The sequence below is a fragment of the Vespa velutina genome, chromosome 4 (assembly GCF_912470025.1).
Source record: "Vespa velutina chromosome 4, iVesVel2.1, whole genome shotgun sequence".
In the NCBI taxonomy this organism is placed as follows: Eukaryota; Metazoa; Arthropoda; class Insecta; order Hymenoptera; family Vespidae; genus Vespa; species Vespa velutina.
This window is the reverse complement of record NC_062191.1, coordinates 5,092,514-5,113,356: the sequence shown is the minus strand read 5'-3', so window position 1 is coordinate 5,113,356 and position 20,843 is coordinate 5,092,514. Positions and strand designations below refer to the sequence as shown.

Here is a 20,843-nt window from a genome sequence, read left to right as displayed (position 1 = left end):
ATTAGAATCTTTCTTAAAATTTTTTTTACATTAATCTTTTAATATGAGAAAATTTAATGATCTTAATGAAATAGATAACTAGTTATAAAATAGTATTACTTGCTTATATAATTCAATGCCTTAACTTAAACGCTATTCAAATATAGTAATCGCACGCATTAAATTTGTATCGTTTTCATATATATATATATAGCATTATAAAGTTCATCTTTTGTAATATTTAATACATATTAAGTAATAAATACTTAAATAAAAGAAAAGAAAAATTTCTAGTCAAATTTTTTTCACGAGATTATGATTTTAATAAGAGTTAATTAAAATTTACCTGATCTTACGTGGACATGTGGTATGCGGACGCGCGTGTGACGTCAATTAATTTTGTAGTCCTTAAATTTACCGCCTAAATTTAGACCAATCGGTAGAAAACGTTACTGCGCACGTACTTACATTTCCTTGCCTAACATCATAGGTGGAGTAGTGCGAGCAACAACTACTGACAGATATCAGCTGTTCCAGTAAATAAGGAACCGCATTTAGGAATGGATGTTGTTGAAAATATTATAGAAAATGGAACAAATAGCGTCGAAAGTCTCGACGAAGAAACAAATACAGATGAAGATTCGACACAAATATCAGAGGGTGATGAGAATTGGTATTATATGCCAGATTCTATACTTCTCAGTATTTTTCAATACCTAACACCAAGAGAACTAGTAACAGCAGGAGAAGTATGTAGATCATGGAACAAAGTATCGCAAGATGAATTTCTTTGGAGAGATTTATTCTATCAAACTTATAAAATAGATTCAAATATTGGTATTATGCCAGGTCAGTTGTATTATATATTTGTGTAATAATTTTAATATTGAGGTAACTTTTATGCATATATTATCATACATGATAAAAAAATCTGGTGATCAAAATATATTTCACCTAACAAATTCATTTATAACTTTAAATATACATGTTTTAGGAAAAACTTCCTGGTTTGAAGAATTTAAGCGTTTAGCATATCATACTCCCTTAATAGAAACTGAAGTTCTAAATCATCATTCACATCAAGTATTGCATGTTAGTTTTTCGCACAATGGCAAAATGTTTGCAACATGTTCAAAAGATGGATACATCCTTGTACGTTCATTTTACTTGTCTTTCATAAAATTAATTTATACTCATATAATTATAACAATTTTTATGTCACATATTAATATAATAAATAATTTTCACATATTAATTTGAATGATTGATAGGTATGGAAAAGTCAACATCCAGTTAATATTATATATCTTAATGATATGAAAACATTTAGCTGGAAATATACTCAGTTTTCACAGTTCAATTCTACTGATACTTTGCTTCTTGTCTCTGGTGTACATTTTGGTACACCACATAGTACATCAGGAGAAATAGCTGTCTTCAGAGTAGCACGTAAGTTTCAAAGTTTAAACAAAAAAGAAAAACTCTGTATAATTCAATTATTAAAAATTTATTGTACTTATGCATCTATTTTCTTATTGTTTCTTTCATTATAGCTGGCTTTCAACTTCAATGTAGAGTAGCGAATAAACCGTATGATATATTTGGTACTTGGTATAGTGAACATTACCTTTTAAGTGGAAATTTATATTGGCTGGCACACTTGGTTAGTACTAGTGTACTCTGGCTAAATAAGGCTAATCAAGAATCAGCAAGTGAGCATGTGCCCATCATGACACAACTGTTTAGGTATGCTAACTATAATGTAGTTTACTTATTAACATTAATTATTGTTAAAAAATTAAGAAAATATTGTAATATATTTATTTTTTATTTCATAGGTTTTATAATGGAAATGCTTCTTCAATAAGAGCAATTATGATTGCAAATTGCTTAGCTCCCGCAATCGATTCTGAAAGTTCACAAGATCAACCTTCATCGTCAAATAATAAAGAAGATAATGCTCAGAATCATATAGCAACATCTTCAACTAATAATTCACCACAAGAAGAACCAGTTGTACTTCATCATGTCTCATCTAGATTACAGTAAGACCATTTAGATCGCATAATTAGTATATTTGATAGTTCTATAAAAATACATGAAAGTTAATTACATTACAAAATAATGTAAAATTATTCAAATAGGTACAGTACAATAGAAGGACGTTTTATGAATTGGATAAAACTTGGTGACGGTTTTGAATATGCCAGTCCCATACAATATAATAAAGAATATAGACAAGTTGAAAAAGAAAAAACAGCACATGAAGCTGATAGTGAAAGTGATAGTGAAAATGAGAATGAGAATGAGAATGAAAATGAAAATGAAAATGAAAATGAAAACGAAAATGAAAATCAACAGTGGAATGAAGAGAATGAATCTGCAGGTATATATAATAAACTTAAAATTCTCCAAAAAAAAAAATATATATATATATATACTAAATAATTTTGTGAGTAATTATTTTCTTATTTATTATTGTTCCTAATAGAATCATCAACAGCAGAAGAGTGTGATTCTGATGAATTATCTAATAATCCAGAGAAATTTTTAATTTTTACAACTGGATCAAAAACATATACACCTCATCAAGTTGGCTTTAAAAGGATCAAATTAGTTACCTTTCCAAGAAGATTAGATCCAGGACCATCACTTCGTGAAAGATTAGCGCAACGAGAAAGAGAACGAGAAAGACAAAACTCAGGGACTTTGTATACTAATTGGTTGGATTATGAAGCAGTTGCTGATAGATTTGATAAAGTAGATCACTTAATTGATTTACATGGTCATATTATAGGAATGGGTCTTTCTCCAGATCACAGGTATTGTTGATTTTACTTTTTGTGTATGTAATAACAAAAATTATTAATTTTATGAAATTTCATACATTGCATAAGTAGAAAAAATATAAAAACAACAATAATACTTTTACAGATATTTATATGTCAATACAAGGCCTTGGCCAAGAGGATATGTTATTACTAATCCATTACAACCTCCACCTATAGCTCAAGAAATAGATATTCATGTAATTGATTTAGTAACATTGAAACAAGTTGGTACAATGTTAAGAGCGCATAAAGCATATACTCCAAATAATGAATGTTTCTTTATATTTCTGGACGTATGCAACGAATATGTGGCAAGGTGAATAAGGATTTTAACAGTTCTTAGATGTTTTGCTTTAAATCAATAATTCGCATTTGAATATAATTCTTAATATTATATTTTTTTTTTCCTAGTGGTGCTGAAGATAAACATGGCTATCTTTGGGATAGACATTATGGAGTTTGTTTAACCAAATTCCCTCATTCTGATGTTGTCAATTCTGTAGCTTTCAATCCTAAAGATCCCGAGATGTTAGTTACAACTAGCGATGATTATACAGTCAAAATATGGCGCAGTCGAGCTATGGTGAAATCCTTAGGTTTAAACGAACATTCTTTTAATCGAGGAATGGAAGTAAGAAAAAAGAGCAGTTATCATAAACCCGGTTGTAATGTTGACTGACTAAAGACTATTAAATTTCCTATTTAAAAGCTTATGATTAAAAAATCATCTCTCAGCCTTGTATATCTACTGGATCATAACAATTATACCTGCAACATTCACCTTAACACAAACATGATTGAGCACATTTATGCATAGTATGAATGCAGTTGTGAAATTATTATATATACGTGTGTATGAGTACGTGTATGTGTGTGTGTATAATTTTGAGTGATACAACTGTATAGTTCTACAAAATCAGCACTTTTACTATATGTTCAGTGTTCCTGTTAATAACTTCCTTTAAATTACTTTTTTATGTTTCTACTGTCCATTTAATTGTTGTTATGTAATAACCAAATGAAACAACATGATTAGCTGTTATTTTTTCTGCTCAATTAGAATATAAATAAACGTATTGGCACATCCGTGTCTTCGCAAAATATATTCAAATTTCTATATAGAGAATGATATAAATAACTATTGTGAAAGTTTGTTAAAGTACAACATCATGAAATATATCAGCGATATTTACTTTTTCGTTATCAGGTAGATTTTTAATATTATTTTGAAAATATTTATAAGTTTTCTAATAAGCAATTTAACTACTAAGCTACTGATGTATTATATGATATATATTCGCATATATAAAAATATTTAATTTCTTTAATATTACAATAACAAATGTCAAACTCTTTTGATAGTTTATTTTATGCGATAATTATTAAAATTTAGGAAATTTTGACCATTTTTATACGTGACATGTTTGATTTTTCTTTTTAATTTGCAAATTTCTATGTATATATTATAACTATTATTTCTTATTAAATGAATATACATTATAATTAGTATTAAAATACAAAGAATAATGAGCGAGTTATCATTCTACTTTGAAGACAATAAATTTGATTGTAAAATTACGGGAACCTCTGTTCAATGACATAAAAAGTATACTTATATATAATACTTTTTCAGAATAATATAGAAAGATATATTTCAGAATACAGTATCCTCAGAAAATATAATATAACATATAATAAGAATATAGTCTTAAGCATGTCACGTACCTGTCATCAAAATATATCTATGTAACATAACATCATGAGTGATTAATAACAGAAATAATATAAATAATGTTACTATTATAATCATTCTGCAACATATATAGTGTCATGTAATAAGATAAATATAGAAAATCTAATTTCTTTATATTGATCCGAAATTTATTAACATTTTTTCAATAAAATATAATTTTGGATAACATGTCTATAAATTCTTAAATGCACTATTCATCAAAAAATTTAATTTTCTACGACTAAATAAAATTTAAATTCTGTAAGAATTTCAGATTACTACTATCAATTTTGATTAAAATGAATATAAGATCATGAATCTAGTACTTACAGCAACTAAGTTAAAATAATTGGAGATACATGAATAATAATCAAATAAATCATATTTAAAAGAACTCAAATTGATTAAACGGTATTGTATAATCTATTCTCTTTTTGAATTCAAAGAATTTTGAATTTTTACAAAATATTAAAAAAGTGAACAATGAAAGATGTAACATATTCATGTTGTATCACAAATTAATATTCTTTCTCCCTTTAAAGAAGCAGATATAAAATGAATAATTTGTTTCATAAAATTTCAGTATAATGCTGCAGTTTTTAATTGCAGCTTTCTTTATAACATCCGTGCATAATACTGTGTACTTTGCATTATAATAAGACTTTAATTTATATTACTTATAATGGTTGGTGTTTGCAGTGCCTGTAAAATTAACCTCATTAAATTATATATTCTTTTCAAATATACACACACATACATAATCAAAATGCATCATTTAAATGTCATAATGCAATACAAAATAAGAAAGCTAATTAACTAACCTGGGGTGCTTATACTTTCTTCAGATGAAACCTAACAGTGATGTGGAAGACAGATCATGGACACCCTAGTCTCAATGGGAAATAGTTATTAGGAGAAAAATGAGAATATATATATTTATATTAATCTTGCTTCTATTAATTCTAAAACAAATAGAAAAATACGCTTAGTTGAATATTTGCTGACATAAAACTATTTAATAAAGTAATTTACCATAGTGGATTCATTTTATGTTGAGATGGTTCTGCATTATTTGGTAAAGCCTTTTCATGAACATCTTTATGACCATGGCAATGTTCACATTCGTCATCACTATCATCAGAACTACTTTCGCCAAAATTTTTTGGTTTTTTATAAATACAACAACCTAAAAATAACATCAAACTTTACATACAATTCACTTTGAATAATAATAGTTTCACTTGAATAAACGTACATTTTGATTTCTTTTTATTCATATGTTCATTGTCCACAGTTCCCTGAGTCCACTGAACTTTTTTGTTTGATCGTGGTTTTCTAAGACGCAAGCGTACGGTTGGAACATCCTAAAAAATATAAATCTATTGTATTTATCAAAAGAGAATATTATTAAAAATATATATACATTGAACATTGAAGAAAATAATAAAAAAGCTTGATAAAAATAAATTTTATTATATGATACAATACAATGTTTTACTGTAAAATTATTATGTAAATAAAATAACATATAATTACTATAAAATAATAGATATATAATTGTTAAATATAAATAATGATAATAGTTTAGTTTGATCACTGTATAATTTTCTGTGATATTAAATTTTGTATTTCATCATCAGAATATTTTAATAAATCTCTTAAGATTTCATTTGTATGTTGCCCTAACATTGGAGGTGGAAGTCTAACACTATTATTAGCATAACTATATGTTACTGGTGGTCCAACAACACATATTTTTCCTATATTAGAATGTTCCACTTCTTTAACCAATCCTATGTGTTTTACATGATTGTCCTCAAAGACCTATAAAATAATGTAATACACATAATAACCTATTATAAAATAAATATATTTCTTGGACAATATTTTCCAATATTTCTTGAGATGTGTAACTCCTAAACTTCCTAAAAAAATTTACCTGTTCTATGGTATTAACAGGTCCATATGGAAATGTGGATCCTTCAAATATTGCCATCCATTCTTTATTTGTTCTCTTTTTAAATTCACTTCTAAGTATATTTAATAATTCTTTTCTATTTTTCACTCTATTAACATTATTCTTATATTTATTATTATTACCTAATTCTATTAATTGCATCTTTTGAATTAGCTCAGTAAATTGAAAATCACTTCCTGTACCAACTGTTAAGTATCCGTCTTTTGTTGAAAAAGCTTCATAAGGTACAATACTTTCATGTTCAGAACCCCATCTTGTTGCCTCTTGACCAGCATTCAAGTAATTTGACCCGATATTTATTAAACTAGCAATTTGAGTAGATAAAAGATTACATTGAATCCACTGTCCTTCCTTAGTTTTTAATCTTTGAAGTAATGCTGCCATGATAGCACCATGTGCATAAAGACCTGTAGCCATATCAGTCATAGCTACACCCACTTTGCATGGAGGTCCATCTTTAAAGCCTGTGATATGTAAAAGACCACCTATGGAACTAGCAATGACATCGTAACCTGGTCTATTAGCATAAGGACCTACAGAACCATAACCAGTCAAGGAACAATATATAAGATGAGGTGCTATCTTTTTTATATCCGTATATCCTAAACCCATTTTCATTAACTTTCCTGGAATGTAATTTTCTACAAGTACGTCAGACTTTTTAGCTAACTCATAGATAATATCTCTTCCTTTTTTCAAATCTATGCATATACTCTTCTTATTTCTATTAACGCTCACAAAATAAGTAGATTCTTGAGTTCCATTAAAAAATGGTGGTCCCCATTTACGTGCTTCATCGCCGCTACCAGGTTTCTCAATTTTTATAACTTCTGCTCCAAGATCTCCAAGGATCATAGTGCAATAAGGACCGGCCACTATACGTGTAAGATCCAAAATACGAATACCAGATAATGGTGAACTATCGTTATCTTGGATAGTACAGAAACTCTTTGATTTATTGATATTATATAAAAATGGTAAAAACCTTGGTTTGATACCAGTGTATAATATAGTAATACCAAATGATATGGACATATTTCTTCTATTTACGAATATAACTTAGAATATGAGGAAACAATACTAGATATAATATTTACCGCCGTAAATATAAACAATAACACTCATATAAATATTCAAAAATTTACCAGCAAAAAAATCTGTATCAATTAAAATTCAATTGATCTTTTAATATTATAAAAACGTTCGATTTGTAATTCTTTACAAAATAACAAATAACCGGTACTATCAATAAAATGACGTATAAGCTAACAATACGAACCTGTGATCCAGAATCAGTGATATCCCCCTCCAATACTGTCTCCGTTTGCGATGCTGATTGTTCGGGCAAAGTTGTTCTTTCCATATCACCTAATTATTCTTCAAAATGTAGGATAAGATGCAAGTGATATAAATACACTAAATTATTTATTATTTTATGTTTATCCTTAATAAAATATACATAAGAATGACGCCATATTTAAATCATAAGCTACTACACTCATATGAAACGTAACTGTTAAGTGTATATTCTTATGTATTTTAATTTCTGATTAAAAATCTAAATGATATAAGAAGAAAATCAAAAAATCAATTCTAATATATAAAATTCGATAAGTTTCTGCGAAATTGAGAGAAATTAATGTATATATCTATTTCTAATGTTTCTTTTTGAGGCAATAATTTGAGGACATTTCAGATGGCGCATCCTGTCTATAATTTTAACTTTAGACGCCGTGTGTATGTATAGGACACATATACAAAGTCTTTACAAAATTTGTTATTGAAATCAAATCTTATATTCTATATACAGATAAGTAGTGATTAGTCGTACACAATCTTATTATTTCGTTCTATTGCGCGACATGTTTGATGTTCGTTACGCGTATTATTCCTTTATATTATGTATTATGTTAACGACTTTGGGAGATCTCAAAAAATGTCGTGCGTAATTGTAAAAGCTTCGTCAGGTAATAGAAAGCATGGAATTAATTTAAAATACTCTTTTAAAATAGCTTTTCATCGAAGTGCACATTAATCTATTATGTTATGTCTATGTGAGTTCTTATAAATAAGAGAAGATCTAATATTTCCTTTTATTTATAGATTTATATTGGAATCAATATCGACTAGCTAGGGTTTCTTATCATTAATGTGATAAAGCTTATTTGTTTCTCTCATTGGTATGGAGGTAAGTTTTTATGGATTTAAGTAGATAGATTCCATATATCTCCCTAAGATTAAAAAATATTATTTGTTTTGATAATCATCAAATCGTTGGTTTATCTTGATTATGAATTACAGCCAGGTGCTAAAGTTCCTTTGCCATTAGAACCTATAAAATCAAATCAGGTAGAAGATAGAAGATTATGGGTGGGTAACCTAGATCTAAGGATTAATGAGTAAGTATTTGCATGATCATATATTTTATGGTTTTTATTTCTTCAAATGAGTCATTTATTTTCTCAATGTGTTAATATGTTAATCAATTAAAACATCATATTGAGCAATGACGCATTTGTAATTTATAAAACTATCTGAAAAACTAACTGTTTATTTGTCAACTGGTACCAACTCCTGAAACTCGTCCAAAAACATGGAACAATCGAAAAGTTCGACCTGCTATTTCATCGGTCAGGTCCACAAGCTGGTCAACCAAGGGGATATGCATTTGTTACTTATAAAAAGATAGAAGATGCTGAAGCAGCAAAAGATGCTTTACATAATCTAAAAGTAGGTGCTAAAAATATAGTAGTAAGATGGGCTCATAGTGTCACAGAGGTAAGTGAAAAAGTAATGCAAATATAATTTTATATTTTAATAAAAATCATATTTTTTATACTAATTTATTTTTAGCCTGACATAGAAAAACCAAAGCCAAAAATAGATATACCTGCCTTAGCAGGTGCAAAAAAAGAAGATAAAAAAATAAGGTTGGTTTTTCATTTTTATTGATATTTCTAATTTAGATATTAATGTTAATATAATTCCTATAGTCGTGAGACTGCTATCCAGGCAATAGAAGCAAAACTCAAATTAATGAAAGAATCAGAAGAAGAATTTGAATTGAACAAACCTTTGGATGGATCTCCTATCATACATCTATATCAGAGAACAGAAAATCAAAAACCGTCCACATCTACACGCCATCATAATCGTGGAAACCATCACCACAATAACAAGCCATATAATCGTTATAAGCCAAGAAGATAACTCAAATTGTCTATCCACATTTTTCATAAACAACATATTTTGAGTGATCATTTGAAGAGAAATACAATATGGAATCCTTTTCATGTCATTATTATCATTGATATTTATATCATTTATATTTATAAAAGCATAGTATTATAAAATTGCTGATTCTTCTCTTGCGTGTGTATGTGTGCGTGCGTAAATGATTCCTATATGGTGCAGACAAATGTAAAGCACCAAAAATATAACTATTTTAATTCATTGATAATGCTATGCTTGATATGTATGTACATGACGTACGTGTATTTTCATAATATATTGTATCAACATTTTTTGATAATAAACAAAAACATGTAATAAACTTTAAGAATGGATTTTAAGATTATTGTGTTGAAATAAAACCTATCACTTATTTAGATATTACATTTATATTCAATATATTTACATTAATATTTTTTTAAGTATGTTTTTCCCCTCATATGATAAGGGAGAGGTACTACACCAGGACATGGCACTTGTCCAGGAATTTCACATATGCAACTTTTTTTACAACCAACACCAAAGTTAGCAGGATTATCTTTCTTTTCTTTGGCTATTTCTTCTTCAATTAAAAGTTCCTTTGATTTACCAATCACTTTAATAAGATGTTGAAGAATGCTTTCTTTTGATTGACTATCTATATCTATTAACATCGTCTTTCCATTTTCTATTAAAGTATAATAATATTCAAAATACAATTACATATTACTGATATTAATAAATATAAATAATAAATATATTAACATATTTATATTAATAATAATTAAAATACAATTATATATTATTTTTAACAATATTTATAATCTACTTAATACTAATATTAATACTATATTACAATATTATTATATAGTTTAAATAATTTATATAATTACATACCATAATAACATTTTATAAAAGGAGATGGTGTTTTATTTTTAAATGTAACAATTTGTACATTTGGATTTTGGTATAGCATTTGTGGTAAATACCAAAATATGAAATCTCTAAAATATAAAATCATTTTAAAAATATAATATTTTTAAAAAACGATACTCCGTTTACGAATATCTAACCTAAATTTTACCTCGCTCCTGAGTGATGTTTCCCGCTGCTATTATAATTAATGGATAATATTTGTATTTTATCCTTTAGAACTAATTTACCTGCTTTTAAATAGTTAAGCGTTCTTCGTATAGGTTCTTTACCTATCATAAACGGCATTTTGACTAAATTTAGTTAATTTTTTTTATGTATTAAAACGACGAGAAATACAACCTATGCCTGTCGGTGAATTACTAATAGTTTAGTAAAGCGTCGATCTACAAGTGTTGGTATTTATCTCTCTCTATTAATATTATCATTATGAATATTCCATAAATATAATGGAAAGATTTTTTTTGACATTTTTTTCAATTAGGAGATTATCAGTAGTAGAGCGATAAATTGCATGCACGTGTTTTGATTTTCTACCTTCTCCTCACAGTACTTTTAATCGGTAACGTACATGTGTGTCGACTACACGGTTTTTGATATCTGTGTTTCAATTGTCGTCAATTACTAGTAATGTGCTATTTTTATTTAAACATAAAACTACAGTACATATTTTAAAAATATCTTATTTGAATAATAATTTTGTTTTCTCATAGATGATAATATATTTTTTTTAATTTTACTTAAACAGCTGATGTAATCTATTTCCATATGGTATAAAATTTATAAATTAATACAAATTAGTGTTATTCCATTACAGCCAGAAAAAAGACAAAGATTAAAATGAGTGTGTCAATGACTTCTAAGGAAATTCGTCAATCTTACATTGACTTTTTCAAAAGTAAGGGACACGAATATGTTCATTCAAGTTCAACAATACCACATGATGATCCAACTTTACTCTTTACCAATGCTGGAATGAATCAAGTATAATATTATTTCTTTTGTCTGAAATATAATCTAAATATAATTGTTAGAATATACATTTTTTAATAATTTTTATATATGATTTATTTTAGTTCAAACCTATATTTCTTGGTACAGTGGATCCTAACAGTGATATGGCAAAATGGGTGAGAATCGTTAATACTCAAAAATGTATAAGAGCTGGAGGCAAACATAATGATTTAGATGATGTTGGGAAAGATGTATATCATCATACTTTTTTCGAGATGATGGGTAATTGGTCATTTGGTGATTATTTTAAGGTATGGTCATATGTTAATTTATTCTCATAAATTTATTTTTAATAAAATAAAAATTTTTTCAGAAAGAAATTTGTACTTGGGCTTGGGAATTTTTAACAGTTAATTTAAAATTATTACCAGATAGATTATACATTACATATTTTGGAGGAGATGAAAAATCTGGGTTGAATCCTGATAACGAGTGTAAAGATATATGGCTTTCTCTTGGGTAATTAAAAATACAATATCAGAATAATATTTAATTTATGATTAAAACATTTAGACATAAGTATATTTGTTCAAGTGTTGTATATACTATAATTAACTTTATTTTTTGTAGGGTATCAGCTTCTCACGTTTTACCAGGTAGCATGAAGGATAATTTTTGGGAAATGGGAGAAACTGGTCCTTGTGGACCATGCAGTGAAATACATTATGATAGAATTGGTGGTAGAGAAGCTGCTCATTTAGTAAATATGGATGATCCAGATGTTTTAGAAATCTGGAATCTTGTCTTTATACAATATAATAGGTAATATGAAAATAGAAACATGCATACTATATTTTTAATTACGTTAAATGGTAAAAATTGAATTACACATATATTACAGGGAATTAGATGGTATTTTAAAAACATTACCGAAAAAACACATTGATTGTGGTTTAGGATTGGAACGTTTAGTATCAGTCATTCAAAATAAACAAGCAAATTATGATACTGACTTATTTATGCCCATCTTTGAAGCAATTCAAAAAGGTACTGGAGCACCACCTTATCAAGGAAGGGTAGGGGATGCAGATAAGAATGGAATTGATATGGCATATAGAGTATTGGCAGATCATGCAAGGACATTAACTATTGCTCTAGCTGATGGAGGAATGCCTGATAATACTGGAAGAGGGTAAATTATATAATATAGTATGAATATTTAATTTATATTCTTCATGCTCTTTTAATAATTTTTTTTTTTTAAAGTTATGTTCTAAGAAGAATTTTAAGACGTGCTGTACGTTATGCCACTGAGAAATTAAATGCAAAACCTGGTTTCTTTGCATCTTTGATAAATGTAATAGTAGAGTTACTTGGTAAGTATTAATTTTAGTAAGATTTTCTATTTTTTTGAACATTATTTTATTCTATCATTTATTTGTCTAGGCGATATATTCCCAGAAGTTAAAAAAGATCCTCAAAGTATAATTGATACAATTAATGAAGAAGAAACACAATTTTTAAAAACATTATCACGTGGACGAAATTTATTAAATCGAACTATAGCAAAACTCGAATCTTCTAAGGTTGTTCCAGGGGATGTTGCATGGCGTTTATATGACACATATGGTTTCCCAGTTGATTTAACACAACTCATGACTGAAGAGAAAGGTTTGAAGGTTGATATGATTGCTTATGAAGAAGCAAAGAAACAAGCACAGGTATTAAAACGGCTATAATATTTTTTGTTACTTATATTTTTAATAATAACAGTATTATTTATTTTAGCTTATCTCTCAAAATAAAGTTGGAGGGATAGATGATCAAATTAATTTGGATGTTCATGCAATCACAGAATTACAAAATGCAGAAATACCAGTCACCGATGACTTACCAAAATATAATTACAATATAAAAAGTAATAATCCGTATGATGAATATTCGTTTGAGTCGTGCACTAGTACTGTTATTGCTCTAAGACATTCGAAAACTTTCGTTGAAGAAGTACATTCTGGACAGGAAATAGGAATATTATTAGACAAAACGAATTTTTATGCGGAACAAGGTGGACAAATATATGATGAAGGATTTTTAGTAAAAGTTGATGATGAAGTAAATATATACTATTTTAGAGCACCAAGTAGTTTAGAACATTTTATATAATAAGATGTTTTATAAAAATATTCTAATTCTTATTTTACGTAGGAAACTGAAATACGGATTACGAATGTGCAAGTTAGAGGTGGCTATGTATTGCATATTGGTACAGTTGGAGAAGGAGTGCTCAAGAAGGGTGATAAGGTTTATCTAAATATTGATACTACGCGTAGACGTCTAATAATGAGTAATCATACAGCAACTCATGTTCTTAACTATGCACTTCGGCAAGTTTTGGGTTTAGAAGCCGATCAAAAAGGATCGTTAGTTGCACCTGACAGATTACGTTTTGACTTCACTAACAAAGGTTTTTGAAGAATATTATCTTGTATTAAAGTAGATTTAGAATTATTAAAATAAATTTATAATATATTTTTACATTATAGGAGCTATGACTACGGATCAAGTAAAGAAAACAGAAGAAATTACGAATGATATGGTAGTACAAAATAAAAATATTTATGCTAAAGAAAGCAATCTGGCATTAGCTAAAACTATTAAAGGATTACGTGCTATGTTTGAAGAAACTTATCCTGATCCTGTTAGAATAGTCAGTGTAGGTATACCAATAGAAGAATTGGAGAAAGATCCTTTGAATGATGCTGCATTGAAGACTAGTGTAGAATTTTGTGGTGGAACGTAAGAGTATATCTTTTTATTAAACATTATGTTGAACGAAATTTAGAAATTTTTTAGTTATTTTTATATTACAGACATTTACATAATACAGGACACATAGGTGATTTTGTCATAGCAAGTGAAGAAGCTATTGCTAAAGGTATAAGACGTATAGTTGCTTTAACTGGACCTGAAGCAAAAAAAGCACTTAAGAAATCAGCTTTATTAGAAGATAAATTAAACCAGTTGAAAAATACTATTGATACTGATAAAAGTGGTACAAATTCTAAAGAGTATGTTAAGCAGATAGTAGAGCTAAATGAAGATGTGTCTCATGCTATAATTTCTAGTTGGAAAAAGGTATATTTAATCATATAACTTTATAATTAATTTTCATAAATTAAATTTAAATTATTTATATTTTGTGTTTTGAACATAGGACAAAATACGTGGTATGCTAAAAGAATTTAAAAAATCCCTCGATGATAAAGAGAGATTAGCTAAAACTGCTGTTGCTAGTGCGGTAGTTGAAACCGTTCAAAAGATGATTCAATCAAATATTGGCTGTGCTGTATTTGTAGAAATATTGAAAGCATTTAGCAATACAAAAGCTTTAGATTCTGCATTGAAAAAAATTAGAAGTTTATCTCCAGATACTAGTGCATTATTAATAAGTGTTGATCAAGATGCCAACAAAATCTTTGCCCTTAGTGCTGTTCCTAAAGTAAGGAAAAAAAAAAATAACAACGTATAGTGTAATCCAAGAACGTATATCAAACTAATTATTACAATAATTTCAGACAGCTATCAATAAAGGTTTGAAGGCTAATGAATGGATTCAAGAGATTGCTCCATTTATGGGAGGTAAAGGTGGTGGAAAAGCTGAGTCTGCTCAAGCTTCAGGCTCGAATATTTCTTCCTTAACTAAAATAATACAAAAAGCTAAAGAATTCGCTAATTCAAAACTTGGGATTACAAATGAGAAATCAACTATTCAAGGTATTTAATTAAATATTCAAAGTTATTTGTCAATTTTTTAAAAGAAATTATTTAACCAGAAGATATTTTATAATTTTTTAGATCTTTCTTCTAATTCAACTGTTGATAGCGTAACAAATACGAATTCTGTGAATACGAAAATTTTTCCGAAATTAATACTTTTTGGAAATAAAAATAGCATTAAAAGCTACAAAGTTCAAATTGCAGCTCAATACAGCAATCAAGATCTTGTGATAAAATATACTGAAGAAGATAAGAATTCTACAACAGATATGGTTTTAGAAATTGGTGATATTAAAATTTGTAATAGCAGTGCCATTGCTTATTATTTGTCAGATACTAATTTAAAATGTGAAAATGATTTATTTGCTTTTTGTAAAATATTACAGTGGATAAGTTACACAGATAATCATCTTTTACCAGCAGTTGCAGGTTGGATTTTATCGTCTTCTCAAATAACATTACCAAAAAATATTATATTAGATGGGAAAACTTCAAAAGAAGATGCATTGAATTCATTAAAGAAATTAAATGATGTGTTACTTAGAAAAACTTATTTCGTTAACGAAAGAATTTCTCTTGCGGATATTATAATATTCAGTGCTCTATTACCACTTTACGAACACGTTTTAACTCCAGGATTAAGAAAACAATATACAAATTTAAATAGATGGTTTTCTACAATACTTAATCAACCACAAGTAAAAGCTGTAGTAAAAGATTTTCATTTCTGTACAAAAACACTGAAAGTTTAAAGATATGATAAAAAAGTGGGGGAACAATTCTCATTTATATGAATATTTTTACAATTATGTATTTCTAAACATATGTTTAAATTATATAAAGATTTCATTTTTATTCATTGATTTGTCGTTTTCTTTTTTTAATTCATCATATAATATCCTAATTTGTTTCAATAAAGTAGATATATTAATACCTACTTTTGCAGATATAGGTATAATAGGCATATCGATTTTCTCCTTTAACAATTGTAAATTTTCCTGTAAATATGTCTTTGAGTAATATAGTTTTTTTTTTAACTTAATCTAAACGATCAAGCATTTAGTGATCATTATATCATTTTCTTACCTTAGCTTTAGGTAAATCCATCTTATTAGCTACAACAATAAAAGATCTATTGTTTAAATTTTTGTTGAATTGATTGATTTCATAACTTAATATTTCTAATGCTTGCCAAGGTTCATCAAGAGAAAGATCTATAACAAATAATAGAATACCACAACGTTCCGCATGTTTAAGAAATGTTATACCAAGACCTTTATTCTTATGAGAGTCAGCTATGAGTCCAGGTAAATCTGCCACTAAAATAATTAAAGCAAGATTAATTAATCATCATTAAGAAAAAGAAATAGAATCAATATTACCTCTAATTTGTTCATAATCATCATATGATATTGTACCCACATGAGGTTTCAAAGTTGTAAATGGATAAGATGCTACTTTTGGTCTAGCTCTAGATATAGCTCTTAAAAGTGTACTTTTACCGGCATTTGGAAGACCAATCTATCAAATAACATTTACGTAAAAAAGAGATACTTCTATTTATGTCCACATTATCTTAAATTAAAAGATTTAACAATCTTATCTTCAACTTCGTATTAACCAAAATTATACAAAACACTTACAAGTCCAATATGAGCCATACTTCTTACTTCCAGTACATATTGCAAATCTTCACCATCTGCTCCATATTCACAAATTTTTGGAGATTGTTGAACGTCAGACATAAAAAAAGTATTTCCATGACCACCTGCACCACCTCGTGCAGCAATAAACATCGAATTATCTTGATCCAAATCAGCTAATATTGTTCCTTTAATGTTACGTATTATAGTTCCAGAAGGAACGGGTACAATATTATGACTAGCATTTTTACCATAACAATTTTTACAAGAACCGTTTTCTCCAGGTTCTGCTTTTAAGACACTTTTAATATGTTTAAAATCTTTAACATTATTTGAAACCTGTTCAAATAAATAAAAAGCATATTTTATACTAAGTCAATTAAAAAATTTTTTTTTTAATCACTTTACCTGAAAAATCACATGCCCACCATGTCCACCATCTCCTCCATCAGGTCCTGCACGATCATTTTTCCATAATTGCAGAAACGATATATTTCCATCACCACCTTTTCCACCAATGACTCTTACCTATGTAAATAATATATTGTAGTGAAATCAATATTAAAAACATAATAAAAAGTGATATTTTCAGATAGCTTGCCTGTTTTATATCCACAAAATATTGTGATGTATTGCCTGATGTTTTGGGTTTTTTACTACGTATAGCATTTGGAATATATTTATTATCACAATGATAAGTGTTCGTATAAAAAGATTGACATATTCTTTTATCTATCATTTTGTGTATTTTTATATTTGCAACTATATTATTTGGTACTGAATAAAATCTTTGAGTTGCATGAATAGAAATATTATTCAGACAACGAAAGCAATACATCTAAATATAAATAAAAATACTTTTATTCAATGGTTTTTTTTTTTTTTTTTTGATATCAGCACAATATTTCTGTATATAAGATTAATACCTTTAAATGCACTGAATTTATTTTATCTCACTATTACAACATTAAGATTTTCCTCTAAAATATTGGGAATTAAATTTTGATGCATTTGAATTACTCTTTGTCTATATAGAGGCAGTATATAAGACTTGTAAGTTATTCTATAAGTTTTCGTAGTCTTTTCTTTGGATGGAGATATATAGGATCCAATAAAATTAATTTCATCCACAATGTAACCTGCATGATTATATAAAGTAGTATAAAATTTTAATGGATTAAAATCTTCTGTGACACAAATAGTTATATCAAAGGTAAATGCTGGTGGATATATGCACCAAAATTTCAATAATTTGTTTGACATATGAAATACATCTTTTCTTACAAAATTATTTATATCGCATGTAACAATATTAATTTTATTTGTTGGAGATATGTTTTGATAATTGGGTGGCTCTGACCTTTTGAAAAAATGAGTCAATGCCTTCGTAGTATGAAATTGTTTTTGTAAACTACGATACCCCGTAACTACATAGATTGGAAAATACGACCATAGAAATGGATCTATCTTAGTTAATATAAAATTTCCATGAGCTGCCATTTCTGTAACTTTCCATGAATCATTCCAATTTCTTTTAGGCTCATCCATAGGTGTTCCACCTTGACCATTACAAAGAGTTATCAATACTTCTATATTAGGATTATTTAACTTTTCAATTTCTATGAAAAATTGTCTTAATAATTCTCGATTTTTTTCTATTCTCATTTTACCACCAACATGAGGAAAATTAAAAATAATTTTATCAAAGGATTCCTTTTTCAAAATAGGATTTTCCATTAATTTTGTTGCATCTATTCCCAGCAATACACATATGCCTGAAAAGAAAATCATAGCATTTCATCATTCCTTTTTCAAAGAATTTAAATCTGTACACTTACATATTATAAATTTTACATTATAAAACATTATATATTGTTTATTCACTAACCATGTCTTTTAAGATATTCTATGTTTTTCTTTCCAGCTTCGTCAGATATATCAGATTCATAGCACGTAGCTATTAAGTTTATTTTAAGGTTAAGTTGATATAACGCTACGGAAAATGAAAAATTTCCTTCTCCTACGAGTAGCACTGACTCATTTTCAATGAAAATCGATGGTTTCATTTTATTAAATGCTTAAAATTATATTGAACTATGATGAACAGATTTTTTTTTCTTTAATACATCTATTAAATGCATATGAATAAGATTCGATTATAATGTTGATTGCATTTAAAAATTTAACAATAAAAACAGCAAAAATACTAACCTTTTATATACAATACAATAAAATTAATTATAAATGAAAATCCACATTTGTTTCGAACTATACAAGAATATGATTATGTTTATAAAATAACCTTATTTTAGAAATAAGCAAACAGTACGAAAGAAATGGTAACACTTATTATTATAATACAAAATTCTTTCTTAATTTTACTAAATTTTATAAGTTTGTTTTGGTTAAAAAATTCAAATAATTCAATCAAATAAAGTTAATTTTTCAAAGTTAATTTTACTTTTGAGAGTAACCTATGAAGACATTAATCATTTTCGATTATTATACTCGATATCAGAATACTTTCGATTTAAATCGATATTTCAATTAATCGAAAAAGAAAAATTTCAAACACGAAATATCCATATGCAATAGAATATAATTTATTTTTTATTAAATTTTCGTTGTTATTATTAATTAATATGGTATATATAATATTTAAATTATGATTTGAATTATAATTTTTACAAAAAATCAAACCAAATATTTAAATTATTGACATATAATGAAATATATCGTAAAATAAAAAATTCTTATCTAGTAACTATTCTCTGACTTTGCATACAGAAATTCCCGTATATTGAATTTACATAAATAATCAACATCGTTAACACTTTTCTTGTTACGATTGCAGATTATCTGCTTGCTGTTGTAATGTTCTTTGTATAACACACTCTAATTCAATATATAATCATTTTTTTTGTAATATTATTTTTTAAATCAATAATTAATTTCACTATTTAAGAATATGTGCTTTTCATTGATGCAATGTAAAGAGGAATGAAATGAAAATGGCCAGACAAAACTAAATTATTTTGATACATTTTAATACGAACGATTCCTATCTAATAATTTTATTTTTAAACATTTGAAATTTCTTCATGAATATTGTAAGAAATAGCTGTAGTAATTGCTAAGTATAATCATGTAAAATATGAATGAAACTATTTTTAGTAAGTACTCCAGTTGCAGTACAAATTTAGAAGCACGTGAGTGCATGCTTTCACTTTTACAGGCGGTGCATTCGTAATGCGGCACGTGGAATTATCGAGGGTCTCCAAGGTGTTTACTAAATGAAATATGAAAATTCTTCTTTTTCCCCATAAAGAAATATACGTTTACCATTTTACAATATCGACCGAGATTGAAAATCATCTGCTTACATATTTCAAGGAAATACGAATCTTTGTTATATTGTTCCTGGTACGTAAGTATTAACTAGATTACTCACAATCTTAACCGAGATATTTTTATCGTTCTTTGCAATCAAATCTATATAGAGAAATTTTTCCTTTTCTGCATTTTAGTAACAGTTAGATATAAAATGACTCTTGTACTCGATATTCAAAAGAATTCATATTCAATTAATCATATCGCAATACGATAGAAATAAACAACTTTAAACAACTAAATATTACACTATTTCAATGTATGCGTTAAAAACTTATTTAGTCTATTAATCGGCAAAAATTTTCTACTAATGAATGTGAACATGTAAAATTTATTTTTATTAAATTAATTTCGATTAAAAATAAAACTTTCGATTAAAAATACGATCAAAAACAATGGTTAAATTAATGAATCGT

General features: G+C 27.3%; 6 protein-coding genes across 17 annotated transcripts; 3 read left to right on the top strand and 3 right to left on the bottom strand.

Annotated features, from left to right (window-relative positions):
* Window positions 1–467: 467 nt before the first annotated feature.
* Window positions 468–6,346, top strand: LOC124948756 (F-box/WD repeat-containing protein 5). 2 transcript variants are annotated; one of them, XM_047492863.1, is made up of 10 exons: window positions 468–828; window positions 974–1,131; window positions 1,251–1,428; window positions 1,533–1,725; window positions 1,818–2,024; window positions 2,124–2,365; window positions 2,471–2,801; window positions 2,914–3,126; window positions 3,222–3,441; window positions 5,388–6,346. In XM_047492863.1, the coding sequence occupies exons 1-10, from the start codon at window positions 540–542 to the stop codon at window positions 5,430–5,432; spliced, it is 2,076 nt and encodes a 691-aa protein (XP_047348819.1). In that variant the 5' UTR covers window positions 468–539; the 3' UTR covers window positions 5,433–6,346. The 2 variants fall into 2 exon arrangements, with proteins under 2 accessions (XP_047348819.1, XP_047348818.1); XM_047492862.1 differs by lacking the exon at window positions 5,388–6,346 and having other exon boundaries at window positions 3,222–3,842.
* LOC124948759 (succinate--hydroxymethylglutarate CoA-transferase) lies at window positions 6,004–8,195 on the bottom strand. Of its 2 annotated transcripts, XM_047492874.1 has the most exons (3): window positions 7,800–8,195; window positions 6,482–7,395; window positions 6,004–6,366 (listed from the first exon to the last, which is right to left on the bottom strand). In XM_047492874.1, the coding sequence occupies exons 2-3, from the start codon at window positions 7,373–7,375 to the stop codon at window positions 6,136–6,138; spliced, it is 1,125 nt and encodes a 374-aa protein (XP_047348830.1). In that variant the 5' UTR covers window positions 7,376–7,395; window positions 7,800–8,195; the 3' UTR covers window positions 6,004–6,135. The 2 variants fall into 2 exon arrangements, with proteins under 2 accessions (XP_047348830.1, XP_047348829.1); XM_047492873.1 differs by lacking the exon at window positions 7,800–8,195 and having other exon boundaries at window positions 6,482–7,793.
* On the top strand, window positions 7,862–10,083 carry LOC124948763 (probable RNA-binding protein 18). Of its 2 annotated transcripts, none has more exons than XM_047492884.1 (6): window positions 7,862–7,918; window positions 8,624–8,708; window positions 8,822–8,919; window positions 9,085–9,298; window positions 9,374–9,450; window positions 9,514–10,083. In XM_047492884.1, exons 2-6 carry the CDS (start codon window positions 8,703–8,705, stop codon window positions 9,728–9,730), a joined length of 612 nt encoding a protein of 203 aa, XP_047348840.1. In that variant the 5' UTR covers window positions 7,862–7,918; window positions 8,624–8,702; the 3' UTR covers window positions 9,731–10,083. The 2 variants fall into 2 exon arrangements, with proteins under 2 accessions (XP_047348840.1, XP_047348839.1); XM_047492883.1 differs by lacking the exon at window positions 7,862–7,918 and adding an exon at window positions 8,191–8,487.
* On the bottom strand, window positions 9,989–10,951 carry LOC124948766 (probable 28S ribosomal protein S25, mitochondrial). Its single transcript, XM_047492888.1, has 3 exons — window positions 10,815–10,951; window positions 10,628–10,734; window positions 9,989–10,418 (listed from the first exon to the last, which is right to left on the bottom strand). Exons 1-3 carry the CDS (start codon window positions 10,949–10,951, stop codon window positions 10,159–10,161), a joined length of 504 nt encoding a protein of 167 aa, XP_047348844.1. The 3' UTR covers window positions 9,989–10,158.
* Window positions 10,820–16,257, top strand: LOC124948754 (alanine--tRNA ligase, cytoplasmic). 5 transcript variants are annotated; one of them, XM_047492861.1, is made up of 15 exons: window positions 10,820–11,057; window positions 11,481–11,647; window positions 11,740–11,928; window positions 11,991–12,136; window positions 12,248–12,439; window positions 12,519–12,809; window positions 12,884–12,993; window positions 13,064–13,338; window positions 13,406–13,729; window positions 13,823–14,081; window positions 14,161–14,413; window positions 14,488–14,752; window positions 14,832–15,116; window positions 15,193–15,391; window positions 15,473–16,257. In XM_047492861.1, exons 2-15 carry the CDS (start codon window positions 11,504–11,506, stop codon window positions 16,144–16,146), a joined length of 3,606 nt encoding a protein of 1,201 aa, XP_047348817.1. In that variant the 5' UTR covers window positions 10,820–11,057; window positions 11,481–11,503; the 3' UTR covers window positions 16,147–16,257. The 5 variants fall into 5 exon arrangements, with proteins under 5 accessions (XP_047348817.1, XP_047348815.1, XP_047348816.1 ...); XM_047492859.1 differs by having other exon boundaries at window positions 10,820–11,061; XM_047492860.1 differs by lacking the exon at window positions 10,820–11,057 and adding an exon at window positions 11,137–11,225.
* LOC124948761 (mitochondrial ribosome-associated GTPase 2) lies at window positions 11,063–19,522 on the bottom strand. Of its 5 annotated transcripts, XM_047492877.1 has the most exons (9): window positions 19,249–19,515; window positions 17,964–18,176; window positions 17,639–17,875; window positions 17,446–17,565; window positions 17,038–17,376; window positions 16,777–16,915; window positions 16,481–16,713; window positions 16,333–16,392; window positions 11,063–15,111 (listed from the first exon to the last, which is right to left on the bottom strand). In XM_047492877.1, the coding sequence occupies exons 3-9, from the start codon at window positions 17,873–17,875 to the stop codon at window positions 15,100–15,102; spliced, it is 1,140 nt and encodes a 379-aa protein (XP_047348833.1). In that variant the 5' UTR covers window positions 17,964–18,176; window positions 19,249–19,515; the 3' UTR covers window positions 11,063–15,099. The 5 variants fall into 5 exon arrangements, with proteins under 5 accessions (XP_047348833.1, XP_047348831.1, XP_047348832.1 ...); XM_047492875.1 differs by lacking the exon at window positions 11,063–15,111 and having other exon boundaries at window positions 15,732–16,392; XM_047492876.1 differs by lacking the exons at window positions 11,063–15,111; window positions 19,249–19,515 and adding an exon at window positions 18,926–19,030 and having other exon boundaries at window positions 15,732–16,392.
* Between the last annotated feature and the right edge of the window lie 1,321 nt (window positions 19,523–20,843).

Coding starts and splice junctions, on each gene's coding strand:
- LOC124948766 (XM_047492888.1), bottom strand. CDS start 10,951: ATGCCGTTTATGATAGGTAAAGAACCTATACGAAGAACGCTTAACTAT. Junction 10,735..10,814: donor AAACATCACTCAGGAGCGAG/GTAAAATTTAGG, acceptor TTTATATTTTAG/AGATTTCATATTTTGGTATT. Junction 10,419..10,627: donor TTTTATAAAATGTTATTATG/GTATGTAATTAT, acceptor ATACTTTAATAG/AAAATGGAAAGACGATGTTA.
- LOC124948756 (XM_047492862.1), top strand. CDS start 540: ATGGATGTTGTTGAAAATATTATAGAAAATGGAACAAATAGCGTCGAA. Junction 829..973: donor AAATATTGGTATTATGCCAG/GTCAGTTGTATT, acceptor TACATGTTTTAG/GAAAAACTTCCTGGTTTGAA. Junction 3,127..3,221: donor TGCAACGAATATGTGGCAAG/GTGAATAAGGAT, acceptor TTTTTTTCCTAG/TGGTGCTGAAGATAAACATG.
- LOC124948761 (XM_047492875.1), bottom strand. CDS start 17,875: ATGTATTGCTTTCGTTGTCTGAATAATATTTCTATTCATGCAACTCAA. Junction 16,916..17,037: donor GTATGGCTCATATTGGACTT/GTAAGTGTTTTG, acceptor GTTATTTGATAG/ATTGGTCTTCCAAATGCCGG. Junction 16,393..16,480: donor TGGATTTACCTAAAGCTAAG/GTAAGAAAATGA, acceptor ACATATTTACAG/GAAAATTTACAATTGTTAAA.
- LOC124948763 (XM_047492884.1), top strand. Junction 9,299..9,373: donor GGGCTCATAGTGTCACAGAG/GTAAGTGAAAAA, acceptor ATTTATTTTTAG/CCTGACATAGAAAAACCAAA. Junction 9,451..9,513: donor AAAGAAGATAAAAAAATAAG/GTTGGTTTTTCA, acceptor TAATTCCTATAG/TCGTGAGACTGCTATCCAGG.
- LOC124948754 (XM_047492861.1), top strand. CDS start 11,504: ATGAGTGTGTCAATGACTTCTAAGGAAATTCGTCAATCTTACATTGAC. Junction 11,648..11,739: donor CCAATGCTGGAATGAATCAA/GTATAATATTAT, acceptor GATTTATTTTAG/TTCAAACCTATATTTCTTGG. Junction 15,392..15,472: donor TGAGAAATCAACTATTCAAG/GTATTTAATTAA, acceptor ATAATTTTTTAG/ATCTTTCTTCTAATTCAACT.
- LOC124948759 (XM_047492873.1), bottom strand. CDS start 7,555: ATGTCCATATCATTTGGTATTACTATATTATACACTGGTATCAAACCA. Junction 6,367..6,481: donor CTGTTAATACCATAGAACAG/GTAAATTTTTTT, acceptor ATTATTTTATAG/GTCTTTGAGGACAATCATGT.